Source organism: Lucilia sericata, unplaced genomic scaffold (assembly GCF_015586225.1).
Source record: "Lucilia sericata isolate MDLA Ls3-8-SP2 unplaced genomic scaffold, ASM1558622v1 Contig000127F_arrow, whole genome shotgun sequence".
NCBI lineage: Eukaryota > Metazoa > Arthropoda > Insecta > Diptera > Calliphoridae > Lucilia > Lucilia sericata.
Genome location: NW_023994159.1, coordinates 556592 through 574644, shown reverse-complemented (window position 1 = coordinate 574644; position 18053 = coordinate 556592). Strand labels below are relative to the sequence as shown.

General features: G+C 32.5%; 2 protein-coding genes across 2 annotated transcripts; both read left to right on the top strand.

Moving 5' to 3' along the window:
* Positions 1–3: 3 nt before the first annotated feature.
* Positions 4–2995, top strand: LOC119600913 (titin). The gene is made up of 2 exons (XM_037951498.1): positions 4–80; positions 182–2995. Exons 1-2 carry the CDS (start codon positions 78–80, stop codon positions 2618–2620), a joined length of 2442 nt encoding a protein of 813 aa, XP_037807426.1. The 5' UTR covers positions 4–77; the 3' UTR covers positions 2621–2995.
* Positions 2890–9855, top strand: LOC119600914. Its single transcript, XM_037951499.1, has 3 exons — positions 2890–3055; positions 6190–6273; positions 9573–9855. The coding sequence occupies exons 1-3, from the start codon at positions 3010–3012 to the stop codon at positions 9737–9739; spliced, it is 297 nt and encodes a 98-aa protein (XP_037807427.1). The 5' UTR covers positions 2890–3009; the 3' UTR covers positions 9740–9855.
* The last annotated feature ends 8198 nt before the right edge of the window (positions 9856–18053 follow it).

The following is an 18053-nucleotide window of genomic DNA, read 5'->3' as shown; positions in this document are numbered from 1 at the left end:
CATTGTTGATTCTAGTAATCATAACACAAAATCTTCTTTAATTCCTCTACAACATCTGCAAAGATCTCGAAATAACAATGGTAAGTTTGAGATGAGAAATTAGAAGAAGGACTTAAATATTATTGAGAATCAATGAAGGAGTTTTAATATTTTTAATATCTTTAATTTTTTGCAATTGCAGAGAGTTTTTGTCGTATTGTTTGCCGTAGTGGCAGCTGCTTCAGCAGCTTCCATAGCTGTTGAATATTTACCACCGGTGGCCGATAATAGCCTACCCAGCCAGGAATATATCCCACCCGTGGAGACCAGCGAAGAAGCTGCCACCTTAGCCGATGATGGTTATCGTTATAAAACTGTACGCAAATTAAAATTGAGATCTCGTCGTGATGTTAGCGAACTTCCTTCCAGTGAATACTTGCCTCCTGCCGTTGAGGCTCAACCAGAAGTTGCCGTCGAACCTGTTCCCGAAGTAATCTCTGTTGAAGCCCCGGAGGAAAAAACTGAATTGGCTGAAGATGGTTACCGTTACAAGACCGTACGTCGCTTGAAATACCGTAAGCGTCGTGATGTCAACGAATTGCCTGCCAACGAATACTTGCCTCCTACTGAAGTTGCCCAAGAAGAAGCAGTTGTAGCTGAACCTGTAGAAGAAGCCGTCCCTGAAGAGAAAACTGAATTGGCCGAAGATGGTTACCGTTACAAAACCGTACGTCGCTTGAAATACCGTCAACGTCGTGATGTCAATGAATTGCCCTCTAGCCAATACTTGCCTCCAACTGAAGTGGCTCAAGAAGAGGTTGCTGTTGCTGAACCAGTTGTTGAGGAAGTTGCTGTTGTTGAATCTGTCCCTGAGGAAAAAACTGAATTGGCTGAAGATGGTTACCGTTATAAGACCGTACGTCGCTTGAAATACCGTCAACGTCGAGATGTCAATGAATTGCCCTCTAGCCAATACTTGCCTCCCACTGAAGTTGCTCAAGAAGAAGTAGTTGTTGCTGAACCAGCTGTTGAGGAAGTTGCTGTTGAAGAAGCTGCCCCTGAAGAAAAAACCGAATTGGCTGAAGATGGTTACCGTTACAAGACCGTGCGCCGTTTGAAATATCGTAAACGCCGTGATGTTAATGAATTACCTGCCAGCCAATACTTGCCTCCCACTGAAGTTGCTCAAGAAGAAGTAGCTGTTGCTGAACCCGTAGTCGAAGAAGTAGCTGCTGTTGAAGCCGTCCCTGAGAAAAAAACTGAATTGGCAGAAGATGGTTACCGTTACAAGACTGTACGTCGCTTGAAATACCGTCATCGTCGTGATGTGAACGAATTGCCCGCCAATGAATACTTGCCTCCTACTGAAGTTGCTCAAGAAGAAGTAATTGTTGCTGAACCCGTTGTCGAAGAAGTAGCTGCTGTTGAAGCCGTCCCTGAAGAAAAAACTGAATTAGCCGAAGATGGTTATCGTTACAAAACCGTTCGTCGCTTAAAATACCGTCACCGTCGTGATGTTAATGAATTGCCCTCCAGCCAATACTTGCCTCCCACTGAAGTTGCCCAAGAAGAAGTAGTTGCTGCTGAACCCGTTGTAGAAGAAGTTGCTGTCGAAGAAGCTGCCCCTGAAGAGAAAACTGAATTGGCTGAGGATGGTTACCGTTACAAAACCGTACGTCGCTTAAAATACCGCAAACGCCGTGATGTTAATGAATTGCCCGCTAGCCAATACTTGCCCCCCACTGAAGTTGCTCAAGAAGAAGTAGTTGCTGCTGAACCCGTTGTTGAAGAAGTTGCTGCTGTTGAAGCTGCTCCTGAGGAAAAAACTGAATTAGCTGAGGATGGTTACCGCTACAAAACTGTACGTCGCTTGAAATACCGTCATCGTCGTGATGTCAACGAATTGCCATCTAGCCAATACTTGCCTCCCACTGAAGTTGCTCAAGAAGAAGTAGCTGTTGCTGAACCTGTTGTCGAAGAAGTAGCTGCTGTTGAAGCCGCCCCTGAAGAAAAAACTGAGTTGGCTGAAGATGGTTACCGTTACAAGACTGTACGTCGCTTGAAATACCGTCATCGTCGTGATGTCAACGAATTGCCCGCTAGCCAATACTTGCCTCCCACTGAAGTTGCTCAAGAGGAAGTAGCTGTTGCTGAACCCGTTGTCGAAGAAGTTGCTACTGTTGAAGCCGCCCCTGAGGAAAAAACTGAGTTGGCTGAAGATGGTTATCGTTACAAGACCGTACGTCGCTTGAAATACCGTCATCGTCGTGATGTCAATGAATTGCCCGCCAACGAATACTTGCCTCCTACAGAAGTTGCTCAAGAAGTTGTTGCTGAACCCGTTGTCGAGGAAGTTGCTGTTGAAGCTGCTCCTGAGGAAAAAACTGAATTGGCCGAAGATGGTTACCGTTACAAAACCGTACGTCGCTTAAAATACCGTCATCGTCGTGATGTCAACGAATTGCCCGCTAGCCAATACTTGCCTCCCACTGAAGTTGCCCAAGAAGAAGTAGCTGTTGCTGAACCTGTTGTCGAAGAAGTAGCTGCAGTTGAAGCCGCCCCTGAGGAAAAAACTGAATTGGCTGAAGATGGTTACCGTTATAAGACCGTACGTCGCTTGAAATACCGTTACCGTAACTAAATAATCTGTATTTAGGTACATTAGCTTTAAGGTAAAACTTAATTTTAAAAGTTCTCGCTTTTAAAATGAACGTTTTTTAGTAACTAATTCTAGAGCTTTCAAAGGAAAGCTTTTAAAAATTACTGTTAGTTAATGTTAAAAGAAAAAGACTTATGTTCGTTATCTTATCTGGCTCGATTTTAACAAATTGTCGAGATAAGAATTGCAACATATTTTTTTGAGATAAGATACAAAAAACTGTTATACAAAATATTCTATTATTTCAGGTGAACAATTTTCACTATCAGTATTTAAACGACTTGCAAACGGTTAAAAACGACGAAAATAACGAACGAACTTTTTGTGAATTTTTTTGTTAATAAAAATAAATAAACTTTTTTTTTTTGAAAATGAAATTAATGAAAAATACCTCCACTTATTTGGTGATGTTTTTAAGTAAGAATACGTTACAATAATTTGTTTTTATTGCCAAACATGAGTAATAATTCCCGATAAAAATTATTATTGTGTGTGATATGTGTGTGCGTTACAAAATCGGGTTAAAGATAAGAAAAAGTCTCCAAAAAAATATTTAATGAAAATATTTCTTTATTACAAAAATATCTGCTATTTTCAAACGCCTAACTAAATATGAGTAAATAGATAAGATAAGAATCTTACTCATGCTAAACAACAGGTTGTATATCAGGGTGTATTGTGATGATTCAAAATTGAAAAAAGTAATAAAATCATTATAAATACGCTTATTTTTATAGTTTTTATAAAAATAACTAAAAATCCAATATTTGCGTCAACATTTAATATATCAATTTGGTTTCCTTAAGTCTATTAATGAAGACAATATAAAGAAACATATATAATTGCAACCTACAATAATGTTGCAAAACAAAATTAAAAAAAAAGAAATAGTTTCCTTGGATACTCTACGTTCAAAACAATATTTTTCTATCTTCTATTAGAACGATTTTATTGTTTTTATTGCAACATTTTATACTTTGTCATAACTGCCAGTTTGTTATTAAAACTTTGCATAAATTCTTTATTTTTTCAACTTTTTATAAATTTGTATGCGATTTTTTTGTTTTCGCAGCATTTTTTTGCGGGTTAAATAAGCATGCGGTGCGTATGTGTGGGATCATGAGAGTACGTGCAGCAACAAGCCACTAATTAAGTTTTGATTAATTAGGGCTTTTTTTATTTTTTTAATAACAGCAACCAAGCCACACAAAAAAACAAAACCAAAATATATATATGTTTAGAAAACTAGCGAGATTATTTGATTTGTCAATTAAGATTTACCATACACTAAAATTGCTCAAAGTTACAGTAGCCGATTTCAAAAGATTTATAACTACAAACTATTCTACTTTGTCCTAAACATGATGACAATGAATTTGGTAACTCGCTGAAAATATCAGTCCAAAAGAAGTACTTGCAATAAGTATCTGTTTATAAAATTGAAACAGAACTAGGACTGAACGAGATCTTAACTAACCTGAACTAGAACTGAACTAGAACTGAACTAGAACTGAACTAGAACTAAACTAGAACTGAACTAGCACTGAACTAGCACTGAACTAGAACTGAACTAGAACTGAACTGGAACTGAACTAGAACTGAACTAGAACTGAACTAGAACTGAACTAGAACTTAACTAGAACTGAACTAGAACTGAACTAGAACTGAACTAGAACTGAACTAGAACTGAACTAGAACTGAACTAGAACTGAACTAGAACTGAACTAGAACTGAACTAGAACTGAACTAGAACTGAACTAGAACTGAACTAGAACTGAACTAGAACTGAACTAGAATTGAACTAGAACTGAACTAGAACTAAACTAGAACTGAACTAGAATTGAACTGGAACTGAACTAGAACTGAACTAGAACTGAACTAAACTGAACTAGAACTGAACTAGAACTGAACTAGAACTGAACTAGAACTGAACTAGAACTGAACTAGAACTGAACTAGAACTGAACTAGAACTGACTAGAACTGAACTAGAACTGAACTAGAACGAACTAGAACTGAACTAGAACTGAACTAGAACTGAACTAGAACTGAACTAGAACTGAACTAGAACTGAACTAGAACTGAACTAGAACTGAACTAGAACTGAACTAGAACTGAACTAGAACTGAACTAGAACTGAACTAGAACTGAACTAGAACTGAACTAGAACTGAACTAGAACTGAACTAGAACTGAACTAGAACTGAACTAGAACTGAACTAGAACTGAACTAGAACTGGAACAGAACTGACTAGAACTGAACTACTAGAACTGAACTAGAACTGAACTAGAACTGAACTAGAACTGAACTAGAACTGAACTAGAACTGAACTAGAACTGAACTAGAACTGAACTAGAACGGAACTAAACTGAACTAGAACTGAACTAGACTAACTGAACTAGAACTGAACTAGAACTGAACTAGAACTGAACTAGAACTGAACTAGAACTGAACTAGAACTGAACTAGAACTGAACTAGAACTGAACTAGAACTGAACTAGAACTGAACTAGAACTGAACTAGAACTGAACTAGAACTGAACTAGAACTGAACTAGAACTGAACTAGAACTGAACTAGAACTGAACTAGAACTGAACTGAACTAGACCTGAACTAGAAGAACTAGAACTGAACTAGAAATGAAACTAGAACTGAACTAGAACTGAACTAGACTTAACTAGACTGCACTAGAATGACCTAGAACTGAACTAGAACTGAACTAGAAACTGAACTAGAACTGAACTAGAACTTGAACTAGAACTGAACTGGAGCTAAACCAGAATAACTAGAACGGAAACTAGAACTGAACTGGAACAAGAACTAGAACTGAACTAGAACCACTGTTGAAGAGAAAAGCGACTTAAACGAATTGATATTTTTATTTGTCATTGAAGTTGTAGCCAAACCACCAAAAAACAATCTGATTCAAACTATATTTATTGCCACAAGTGTCGGTTTTTAATACGTGTTGCGCTCCATAAAGTAAAGGAATAAATTGATTTTGTTTGTTCATAATATATAAAAATCCAATTGTGCAAACAATTTACAATTTTTAATTACAGCGGATAAATATTCAAAAATTCTAGCACATAATTTTTAAAATTTTGAAAATATTAAAGTCAAATATTAAGCAAAACGCTTTGTATGTTTTAAAGCACTTTCTAGTTAAAAATTTCGACTCTAGTTTATTCTCTTAATACGATTTTATATCTCCCACTTAGCTTATCTATCATTTCAAATATTTTATCTATTCACTCTTTTACATATTTTTTCAAACTATAAAAAAAAAAGAATCCCTCTAACATCAGTTGAATGCGTACAAAATGAAAAATATGTTCTCGTTTCTATGTTTGCACTAAAAAAATTCCATATGGACCCCATTATGTTGATGTTGCATGATATCGTCGTACATTTACTTAAAATCGTATGCACCTTATATTTAAATATCATTAAAAACTTTTTAACTCATTTGGGTACAAAAAAAAAACATAAAAACAAATAAAATCTCTACAATTTTTTCTATATGTGTTAATAATTTTTCAATTTTTTTCCAGTTTTATTTGCCTGCTGCACCCAGGAAACGGAAGCATTACGTCGGGTATTGCGTGGCCGTAGAACTTTTACACGCAGTTATTTTTGTAAGTATACGAATACATGTTAATTATGATTATTTTATGTTTTTTCTTCTTTTTTCTATATTTTATACTTTTTTCGTTTTTTTTGCCCCTAACAACAGGATTGGGTATAAAGGATTCTGTTTCATCATTGTTTTTTAATGCAAACTTTCCTATAGTTTTTTTTTGCACCTTTGTTTGAATTTACAGTTGCCATTGTTTGAATTTACAGTTGCCAAGTTAAAATAAATACAAAAATGTATTTACGTTAAATACAAAGCCCCTGTAGATAAATATATTAACTTGCATTGAAAAATAATTTTTGCACAGCAAACAAATATGCTGTAAGCAATATATTTGGCATAATAATTTTAATTATAAAATACCAAAAATCATTCAAAGTAAACAGATTTTTTCACATTTAAAGTAAATGGCTAAAAGAATGGTTTAAGACGAATTTTGGTTGCCTTAAACATACCGAAAATATTACGAATGAATTGAAAAGGGCTCCATCTTAAACAGAACAAGAACAGAACTAGAAAAGAACTAGAACTGAGCTAGATCTAAACTAGAACTGAACTAGAACTGAACTAGAACTGAACTAGAACTGAACTAGAACTGAACTAGAACTGAACTAGAACTGAACTAGAACTGAACTAGAACTGAACTAGAACTGAACTAGAACTGAACTAGAACTGAACTAGAACTGAACTAGAACTGAACTAGAACTGAACTAGAACTGAACTAGAACTGAACTAGAACTGAACTAGAACTGAACTAGAACTGAACTAGAACTGAACTAGAACTGAACTAGAACTGAACTAGAACTGAACTAGAACTGAACTAGAACTGAACTAGAACTGAACTAGAACTGAACTAGAACTGAAACTAGAACTGAACTAGAACTGAACTAGAACTGAACTAGAACTAACTGAACTAGAACTGAACTAGAACTGAACTAGAACTGAACTAGAACTGAACTAGAACTGAACTAGAACTGAACTAGAACTGAACTAGAACTGAACTAGAACTGAACTAGAACTGAACTAGAACTGAACTAGAACTGAACTAGAACTGAACTAGAACTGAAACTAGAACTGAACTAGAACTGAACTAGAACTGAACTAGAACTGAACTAGAAACTGAACTAGAACTGAACTAGACTGAACTAGAACTGAACTAGAACTGAACTAGAACTGAACTAGAACTGAACTAGAACTGAACTAGAACTGAACTAGAACTGAACTAGAACTGAACTAGAACTGAACTAGAACTGAACTAGAACTGAACTAGAACTGAACTAGAACTGAACTAGAACTGAACTAGAACTGAACTAGAACTGAACTAGAACTGAACTAGAACTGAACTAGAACTGAACTAGAACTGAACTAGAACTGAACTAGAACTGAACTAGAACTGAACTAGAACTTAACTAGAACTGAACTAGAACTTAACTAGAACTTAACTAGAACTGAACTAGAACTGAACTAGAACTGAAACTAGAACTGAACTAGAACTGAACTAGAACGTACTAGAACTTAACTAGAACTTAAGTAGAACTGAAGCTAGAACTGAACTAGAACTGAACTAGAACGGAACTAGAACTGAACTAGAACTGAACTAGAACTGAACTAGAACTGAACTAGAACTGAACTAGAACTGAACTAGAACTGAACTAGAACTGAACTAGAACTAGAACTAGAACAGAACTAGAACTAGAACTAGAACTGACTAGAACGAACTAGAACTGAACTAGAACTGAACTAGAACTGAACTAGAACTGAACTAGAAATGACTGAACTATAACTGGAACTAGAACTGAACTAGAACTGAACTAGAACTGAACTAGAACTGAACTAGAACTGAACTAGAACTGAACTAGAACTGAACTAGAACTGAACTAGAACTGAACTAGAACGGAACTAGAACTGAACTAGAACTGAACTAGAACTGAACTAGAACTGAACTAGAACTGAACTAGAACTGACTAGAACTGAACTAGCACTGAACTAGAACTGAACTAGAACTGACTAGAACTGAACTAGAACTGAACTAGAACTGAACTAGAACTGAACTAGAACTGAACAGAACTGAACTAGAACTGAACTAGAAATGAACTAGAACTGAACTAGAACTGAACTAGAACTGAACTAGAACTGAACTAGACTGAACTAGAACTGAACTAGAACTGAACTAGAACTGAACTAGAACTGAACTAGACCTGAACTAGAACTGAACTAGAACTGAACTAGAACTGAACTAGAACTGAACTAGAACTGAACTAGAACTGAACTAGAACTGAACTAGAACTGAACTAACTGAACTGAACTGACTAGAACTGACTAGAACTGAACTAGAACTGAACTAGAACTGAACTAGAACTGAACTAGAACTGAACTAGAACTGAACTAGAACTGAACTAGAACTGAACTAGAACTGAACTAGAACTGAACTAGAACTGAACTAGAACTGAACTAGAACTCAACTAGAACTGAACTATAACTGAACTAGAACTGAACTAGAACTGAACTAGAACTGAACTAGAACTGAACTAGAACTGAACTAGAACTGAACTAGAACTGAACTAGAACTGAACTAGAACTAGAACTGAACTAGAAACTGAACTAGAACTGAACTAGAACTGAACTAGAACTGAACTAGAACTGAACTAGAACTGAACTAGAACTGAACTAGAACTGAACTAGAACTGAACTAGAACTGAACTAGAACTGAACTAGAACTGAACTAGAACTGAACTAGAACTGAACTGAACTAGAACTGAACTGAACTAGAACTGAACTAGAACTGAACTAGAACTGAACTAGAACTGAACTAGAACTGAACTAGAAACTGAACTGAACTAGAACTGAACTAGAACTGAACTAGAACTGAACTAGAGCTGAACTAGAACTGAACTAGAACTGAACTAGAACTGAACTAGAACTGAACTAGAACTGAACTAGAACTGAAGTAGAGCGGCAAGTCTTTTGCACTTTTATTATTTATTAATTTGAGACTAAGTACCATTAAGCCCATCTCTTAAAATGTTCCCTTAATTTGCTTATTCATCTGAAATTTTTATTTTGACATTTTATTTTTTACAAAAATTTATTAATTTTCGTTCAAGAGAATTTTGTATGTTTTTAACATACAAAAACTAAAGACAACATGCCTGTAACAATAAACAGAATCCTTTAAATGTTCCTTTTGACAATTATACTTAATTTAATTTTATTTGTTAACCATATAAACTAAATCTCGTATTTTTTCACTATTTTATTTTTCTTCCCACCCATTTCTACTAAAACGTAAAAAATTTGCAGCTGGTTTAGCTATACCCGGATGGGCACTTGTTACAGTGATTGCTCTTAGTGAACTTTTGCTCGGTGCCATCCTCTATTTGGTAATGTATAAATTTATACTAACGAAAGATGTTGAACCGACCACAAATACATATGCACCAGCAGCAACAACGTCACATGAGGTCTAAGATGAATCAAACAGCCAACAACAACTATGTAAACCAAGAACCCGAACAAGATGAAGATGTTGGTGAATTAGATATGGAAGTAGAAGCAAAAAAACAAAGTGGAAAGAAACAACGACATAATAACAAATCCCGTGGTTTAAACCTTAACTTGTTTGTTGTAGTTGTTGTTAAATAAAAAAACCTGCCAACAACAACGAACAATATTAAAAAACGCACACAAAAAACTATTATTCAAACCCACAAAAGACAACTAGAACAACAAAAAACTAAATATTGATGATGAAATTTTGTTACCACATAACTAATATGTTTTTTTTTTTTCAAAAACATATGGTAATATTGGGAATCGATTTCTGTTTCGTACTGAAGGTGATTGAATTAAATATTTTATGTTCGAAAAACATATCTGTTACTTAGTGTCAATCTTTCATCACCAATATAAAAATACATATATGTTAAGACTACAACTACAATATAAATGAATGCAGCTTAACCTAAACTCCCACAACAACAAGTGCAACAATACAAAAACTACTTCCACCATTATTTTTTATTAAAACAACAACTATAAGCAAAACTTTGTCAACATTTTATCTAATTTTTATTATTTTTTTTTTTTGTTTTTTAATTCTTTCTCTAGAAAAGTTTTGAAATTTTTCTTTATATAATTTTTTACAATTTTTTCCTATATTCTATAGCAGCATTTTCCATACAAAATGTTTAAATAATAATAAAAAACATAAACAAGAAAACATAAAAAAACACAATCAATTTGCTTTAATTTTATTTCTTATTGTCAGGTACGTAAACCAATGGAGGATATAAAATCACTTATTTAAAGAAAATTTTTGATAAATTTTCTTTTTATTCCACATTTTCATAAATTTTCTTTTTATTCCACATTTTCATAAATTTCCTTTTATAGAACATTTTACATAAATTTTCTTTTATAGAAAATTTTCGAAAAATTTTCTTTTATAGAAAATTTTCGAAAAATTTTCTTTTATAGAAAATTTTCGAAAAATTTTCTTTTTATAGAAAAATTTTCTTTTTATAGAAAATTTTCGAAAAATTTCTTTTTATAGAAATTTTCGAAAAATTTTCTTTTTATAGAAAATTTTCGAAAAATTTTCTTTTATAGAAAATTTTCGAAAAATTTTCTTTTATAGAAATTTCGAAAAATTTTCTTTTTATAGAAAATTTTCGAAAAATTTTCTTTTTATAGAAAATTTTCGAAAAATTTTCTTTTATAGAAAATTTTCGAAAAATTTTCTTTTTATAGAAAATTTTCGAAAAATTTCTTTTTATAGAAAATTTTCGAAAAATTTTCTTTTATAGAAAATTTTCGAAAAATTTTCTTTTTATAGAAAATTTTCGAAAAATTTTCTTTTTATAGAAAATTTTCGAAAAATTTTCTTTTTATAGAAAATTTTCGAAAAATTTTCTTTTTATAGAAAATTTGCGAAAAATTTTCTTTTTATAGAAAATTTTTCGAAAAATTTCTTTTATAGAAATTTTCGAAAATTTTCTTTTCATAGAAAATTTTCGAAAAATTTTCTTTTCATAGAAAATTTTCGAAAAATTTTCTTTTCATAGAAAATTTTCGAAAAATTTTCTTTTCATAGAAAATTTTCGAAAAATTTTCTTTTCATAGAAAATTTTCGAAAATTTTCTTTTCATAGAAAATTTTCGAAAAATTTTCTTTTCATAGAAAATTTTCGAAAAATTTTCTTTTCATAGAAAATTTTCGAAAAATTTTCTTTTCATAGAAAATTTTCGAAAAATTTTCTTTTCATAGAAAATTTTCGAAAAATTTTCTTTTCATAGAAAATTTTCGAAAATTTTCTTTTATAGAAAATTTTCGAAAAATTTTCTTTTTATAGAAAATTTTCGAAAAATTTTCTTTATTTTCTTTTATAGAAAATTTTCGAAAAATTTTCTTTTTATAGAAAATTTTCGAAAAAATTTCTTTTTATAGAAAATTTTCGAAAAAATTTCTTTGAACTAGAACTGAACTAGAACTGAAATAATTTCTTTTATAGAAAATTTTCGAAAAAATTTCTTTGAACTAGAACTGAACTAGAACTGAACCAGAACTGAACAAGAACTGAACTAGAACTGAACTAGAACTGCACTAGAACTGAACTAGAACTTATCTAAAACTGAAGTAGAAAATGTTAGATGAACATTAGCAATATAATGTCTATCATTGATATAGCGTCTAAACTTAAACCTAAGTTTTCTATCAAGATAAGTCCATACTTTCTTGAAACATACCCTTTATTTTATTTCCTTCTCCCCCAATTGCACTTTCTCACACACTTTTGTATGTAAATTTAAATACGTATTCCTTCTACTTGTTTTTTCGAGTTTCACAAAAAATAATAATTGTTAAAAACATGTTGCGAAACAGAGTGTTTCAGTGTTTTTTTTTTTTTTTTTTAATACAAGGCAAACAAGATTTGAACTCTTTATTTAGTTTTTAATTTTTGCCCTCTTTCCCGAATACACAAAGAAAAAACTTAATTTAATTTTTTTTTAAATTTTGTTAAATTTGTTTTTTATATTCTTTTGCCCCAAAACTTTTCACTTTGTAAATGTTTAATTAAGAAACCCTTAACCTTATGGGGGTTCATAACAATGGAGTTGGATGTATGGATTGTAGTTTGTGGCGCACAAAAACAAAAGGACAGACATCTTCTATTATATTGTTTATCTTTTTAGTTTTTATATTATTTTTTTTTAGTTTATATCTTTTGTTTGAGAGATTTTGAAATGAACTAATAGAAAAAAAAAATAGTTCCAAGGAAGAGATGACAGAACTTGGAAATGTTGAAAAATAGTATCTGATAACCACTAAGAACACCATACCGATTAGTATATTATCTGTTCAGAACCACTTTCTGAGACGATTTCTAAATAATTCACAAAATCTATTAGTAGGTCAGCATATAAGTAAGACTTCTTTTAAGTATTTACATGGCAAACATATTACTTTCAAAAAAAAATCCAATAAAATCCCACATCTTACAAAAAATACCTAGAAAACATTTCGATAAAATAACAAGACTAAACAGGAAAGTTTATGGAGTTTAAAGTAAAATTATACACATGTTTATAAGCGATTGAAACATTTCCGTTTACAAAAAAAAAAAAACAAATCCAATGAAGTTGCAATAACTTCTACCACTTAATATTGTTGTTCTTTTTACTCAGGTTACACCCAAAAAATTGCAAAAGTAATATTCGTTTAAACTATAATTTATCTGTGTAAGTATAAAGTGTTAAACATATTAAGATTCATATTTAAACATATGATCAGGGGTATTTGCCTTTAATCCTCTTATGTCTTGATTTAAATGACCTCTATTTAGGTTCAACTATTGGTTGAAAAGCCAATGCTTACACCCAAACTTAAGTTTTCCTACAACCTTTGAATATAATTTACAGTTTTTTCTTGGGTGTCAACACAATGTGCATATTGCGGATACAAGAAAAGGATATAATATTATTGTTATTGAAGAGGATACTACTACTTCTTCTACTTACTCAAGTACTGTTGATTGTTTAGACTACAATGTCAACGAGAGTGCGATAAAATGTCTGCTAAAGTGACAACACCGGAACAGTGGCAAGCAATTAAGTAAAATTTAAGTGAATTTTTTCCTTAAAACAGGTTTTGGAGGGCTGAATATGAATCTAGTTCAGTTCTAGTTCAGTTCTAGTTCAGTTCTAGTTCAGTTCTAGTTCAGTTCTAGTTCAGTTCTAGTTCAGTTCTAGTTCAGTTCTAGTTCAGTTCTAGTTCAGTTCTAGTTCAGTTCTAGTTCAGTTCTAGTTCAGTTCTAGTTCAGTTCTAGTTCAGTTCTAGTTCAGTTCTAGTTCAGTTCTAGTTCAGTTCTAGTTCAGTTCTAGTTCAGTTTCTAGTTCAGTTCTAGTTCAGTTCTAGTTCAGTTCTAGTTCAGTTCTAGTTCAGTTCTAGTTCAGTTCTAGTTCAGTTCTAGTTCAGTTCTAGTTCAGTTCTAGTTCAGTTCTAGTTCAGTTCTAGTTCAGTTCTAGTTCAGTTCTAGTTCAGTTCTAGTTCAGTTCTAGTTCAGTTCTAGTTCAGTTCTAGTTCAGTTCTAGTTCAGTTCTAGTTCAGTTCTAGTTCAGTTCTAGTTCAGTTCTAGTTCAGTTCTAGTTCAGTTCTAGTTCAGTTAAAGCTCAGTTCTAGTACAATGTACATATATTTAGAATGAATATTAATTTTAACCACCACTGTAGATCCCACAAAAGCAATAACAACAAGAACAACAAAAAGAAATGCAAATAAGTGTATAAGTGGAAAAATCTTTTGTGGCAATATGCAACTTACACACATAAATAAACAAATCTCATGCACATGCACAAACTGGAAATATGCAATTCATAACGCACACAAACATATCCTCGCATTTGCAAAATTTTACATTCTCGAGATGATGATGAGCTCCACAACAATTGTATCAGAAAAAAGTATTGCAATTGCGGATGAAAACAAGGAATAAGTAAGGAAATATTTTTAAGTCAAAACATTTACCACATATTCCAAAACCAGAAAAACTATATGAGTGAAAGGGGAACCACATAAGCCATACCCCTTTTTCAAGCGCAATATTCTAACAATAGTTACAGTTAAGTCCTTATATCTAGCTATATATGAATCCTTGTCAACCATATAAACAAATACACACGTACAAGCATACTCATACAAAATATGCATAACTGTGTCTGTGGGAGAGAGTTTGCAGAGAAAGTGATTTATTGTTAAAAATTTGTAAGGATTTATTACAAAAACTTTCAAGTATGTGAGGATGTGTATGTGTGTGTAAAGTATGAATGTTTGCTTGTTTGTATTTGTATATCCATCCCTGGTTGATTCAAATTGATCTTACTTTTGATTGCTCAAAAAATGTTGTAGTTGTAATCTTTCTTCAAGTATTAGATTTATCTAAACGATGGCTTTTGTCTGCTTTATGTCAATTTTAAATCGGCTTAAATGGCGCCCTGCTGTATTGACAAAACTGCTTTCAGCTTTTTTTTCTGCTGCTGCTGCTGTTGTTTGTTATTCTTTAGTTGTTCATCCGTTTTGAAGTTTATTCTCGTTAAAACGTCCAAGTTGTGTGAAAACACGTAGAGGATATTAGAGTTTATCGTAAGGTTTGTGATGGACAATTTTACGAAAATTGCTTAGTCTTAAATTTCGGAGCGAAATTATCTTAATAAAATAATTTCATACGCAAGTCTGATCGTTAGTTTTCCATTAATCTTTACTTAGCACTTGATTATCATAATCCTGCGCACTATTGGTTAATATTTTTTACATCAATTTACTCAAATTTATATACATTCCTTTTCAAGTCGACCACTGATCGTTTTTAGACAAAAATTTCTTTGCTCAGCTACTTTATATGATTTGTATGAAAAGGGTTTAGCTCAACTCAATTCAGTTTATTTTCCCATTAACAAGACGGACGGACTAACAAACAATACAAGACAATTTATTTTACATTTTATCCTAAATATTCAGATATTTAGAAGTTGACATAGATACATAAGAACTATTTACTTGTACAAAAAAAAAAAAAACAAGAGAAAAACTAATAGCAAACAAATGATAAAACCATTAAATTTAAAAAAAGAGAAACAAATAAAGTTAATATAAAGACATTTGTAAACACAAGCGAAATTTAAAGTCTATTAAAAAATTTAACACAATTCTGATAAAAACATAGAAATACACATTTGACTTGGATTTGCAAATCACATCTTATGCGTTTAATTTTCTTAAATTAATGAGAATTAATTTCCGTTTCATTAATAATGCTAAGTAAAATATTAGATAAATCTAGCCATTGTTAACCAACTTCTATATACCTAACTGATGGATGTGATACATGGTCTAGAAGAAGAAATATACAATTATTTTTTGCTATTATTTTTACCTGGCAATACCCACAAGATACCGGTAAAAATTTGTGTGCTTTCATTATTTTTGTAAATTATAATTATATTTTTATTTTCACTAGCATACTTTAGGGGCTAATCTTGAAAATGCAAATCAAAACAACTAAAAAATATGTAAAAAAACTAACAGCATGAATGAAAAAAGATGAATGGCGTATAAGAACTGAACTAGAACTGAACTAGAACTGAACTAGAACTAGAACTGAACTAGAACTGAACTAGAACTGAACTAGAACTGAACTAGAACTGAACTAGAACTGAACTAGAACTGAACTAGAACTGAACTAGAACTAGAACTGAACTAGAACTGAACTAGAACTGAACTAGAACTGAACTAGATCTGAACTAGAACTGAACTAGAACTGAACTAGAACTGAACTAGAACTGAACTAGAACTGAACTAGAACTAGAACTGAACTAGAATTGAACTAGAACTAGAACTAGAACTGAACTAGAACTAGAACTGAACTAGAACTAAACTAGAACTGAACTAGAACTAAACTAGAACTGAACTAGAACTGAACTAGAACTGAACTAGAACTGAACTAGAACTGAACTAGAACTGAAACTAGAAACTGAACTAGAACTGAACTAGAACTGAACTAGAACTGAACTAGAACTGAACTAGAACTGAACTAGAAATGAACTAGAACTGAACTAGAACTGAACTAGAACTGAACTAGAACTGAACTAGAACTGAACTAGAACTGAACTAGAACTGAACTAGAACTGAACTAGAACTGAACTAGAACTGAACTAGAACTGAACTAGAACTGAACTAGAACTGAACTAGAACTGAACTAGAACTGAACTAGAACTGAACTAGAACTGAACTAGAACTGAACTAGAACTGAACTAGAATGAACTAGAACTGAACTAGAACTGAACTAGAACTGAAAACTAGAATAATGAACTGAACTAGAACTAGAACTGAACTAGAACTGAACTAGAACGAACTACTGAACTAGAACTGAACTAGAACTGAACTAGAACTGAACTAGAACTGAACTAGAACTGAACTAGAACTGAACTAGAACTGAACTAGAACTGAACTAGAACTGAACTAGAACTGAACTAGAACTGAACTAGAACTGAACTAGAACTGAACTAGAACTGAACTAGAACTGAACTAGAACTGAACTAGAACTGAAACTAGAACTGAACTAGAACTGAACTAGAATGACTAGAACTGAACTAGAACTGAACTAGAACTGAACTAGAACTGAACTAGAACTGAACTAGAACTGAACTAGAACTGAACTAGACTTGAACTAGAAACTGAACTAGAACGAACTAGAACTGAACTAGAACTGAACTAGACTGAACTAGAACTGAACTAGAACTGAACTAAACGAACCTGAACTGAACTAGAACTGAACTAGAACTGAACTAGAACGAACTAGAACTGACAGAACTGAACTAGAACTGAACCTAGAACTGAACCTAGAACTGAACTAGAACTGAACTAGAACTGACATAACTGACTAGAACTGAACTAGAATGAACTAGAACTACTAGAACTGAACTAGAACTGAACTAGAACGAACTAGAACTGAAATAACTAGAACTGAACTAGAACTGAACTAGAACTGAACTAGAACTGAACTAGAACTGAACTAGAACTGAACTAGAACTGAACTAGAACTGAACTAGAACTGAACTAGAACTGAACTAGAACTGAACTAGAACTGAACTAGAACTGAACTAGAACTGAACTAGAACTGAACTAGAACTGAACTAGAACTGAACTAGAAATGAACTAGAACTGAACTAGAACTGAACTAGAACTGAACTAGAACTGAACTAGAACTGAACTAGAACTGAACTAGAACTGAACTAGAACTGAACTAGAACTGAACTAGAACTAGAAACTGAACTAGAACTGAACTAGAACTGAACTAGAATGAACTAGAACTGAACTAGAACTGAACTAGAACTGAACTAGAACTGAACTAGAACTGAACTAGAACTGAACTAGAACTGAACTAGAACTGAACTAGAACTGAACTAGAACTGAACTAGAACTGAACTAGAACTGAACAGAACTGAACTAGAACTGAACTAGAACTGAACTAGAACTGAACTAGAACTGAACTAGAACTGAACTAGAACTGAACTAGAACTGAACTAGAACTGAACTAGAACTGAACTAGAACTGAACTAGAACTGAACTAGAACTGAACTAGAACTGAACTAGAACTGAACTAGAACTGAACTAGAACTGAACTAGAACTGAACTAGAATGAACTAGAACTGAACTAGAACTGAACTAGAACTGAACTAGAACTGAACTAGAACTGAACTAGAACTAGAACTGAACTAGAACTGAACT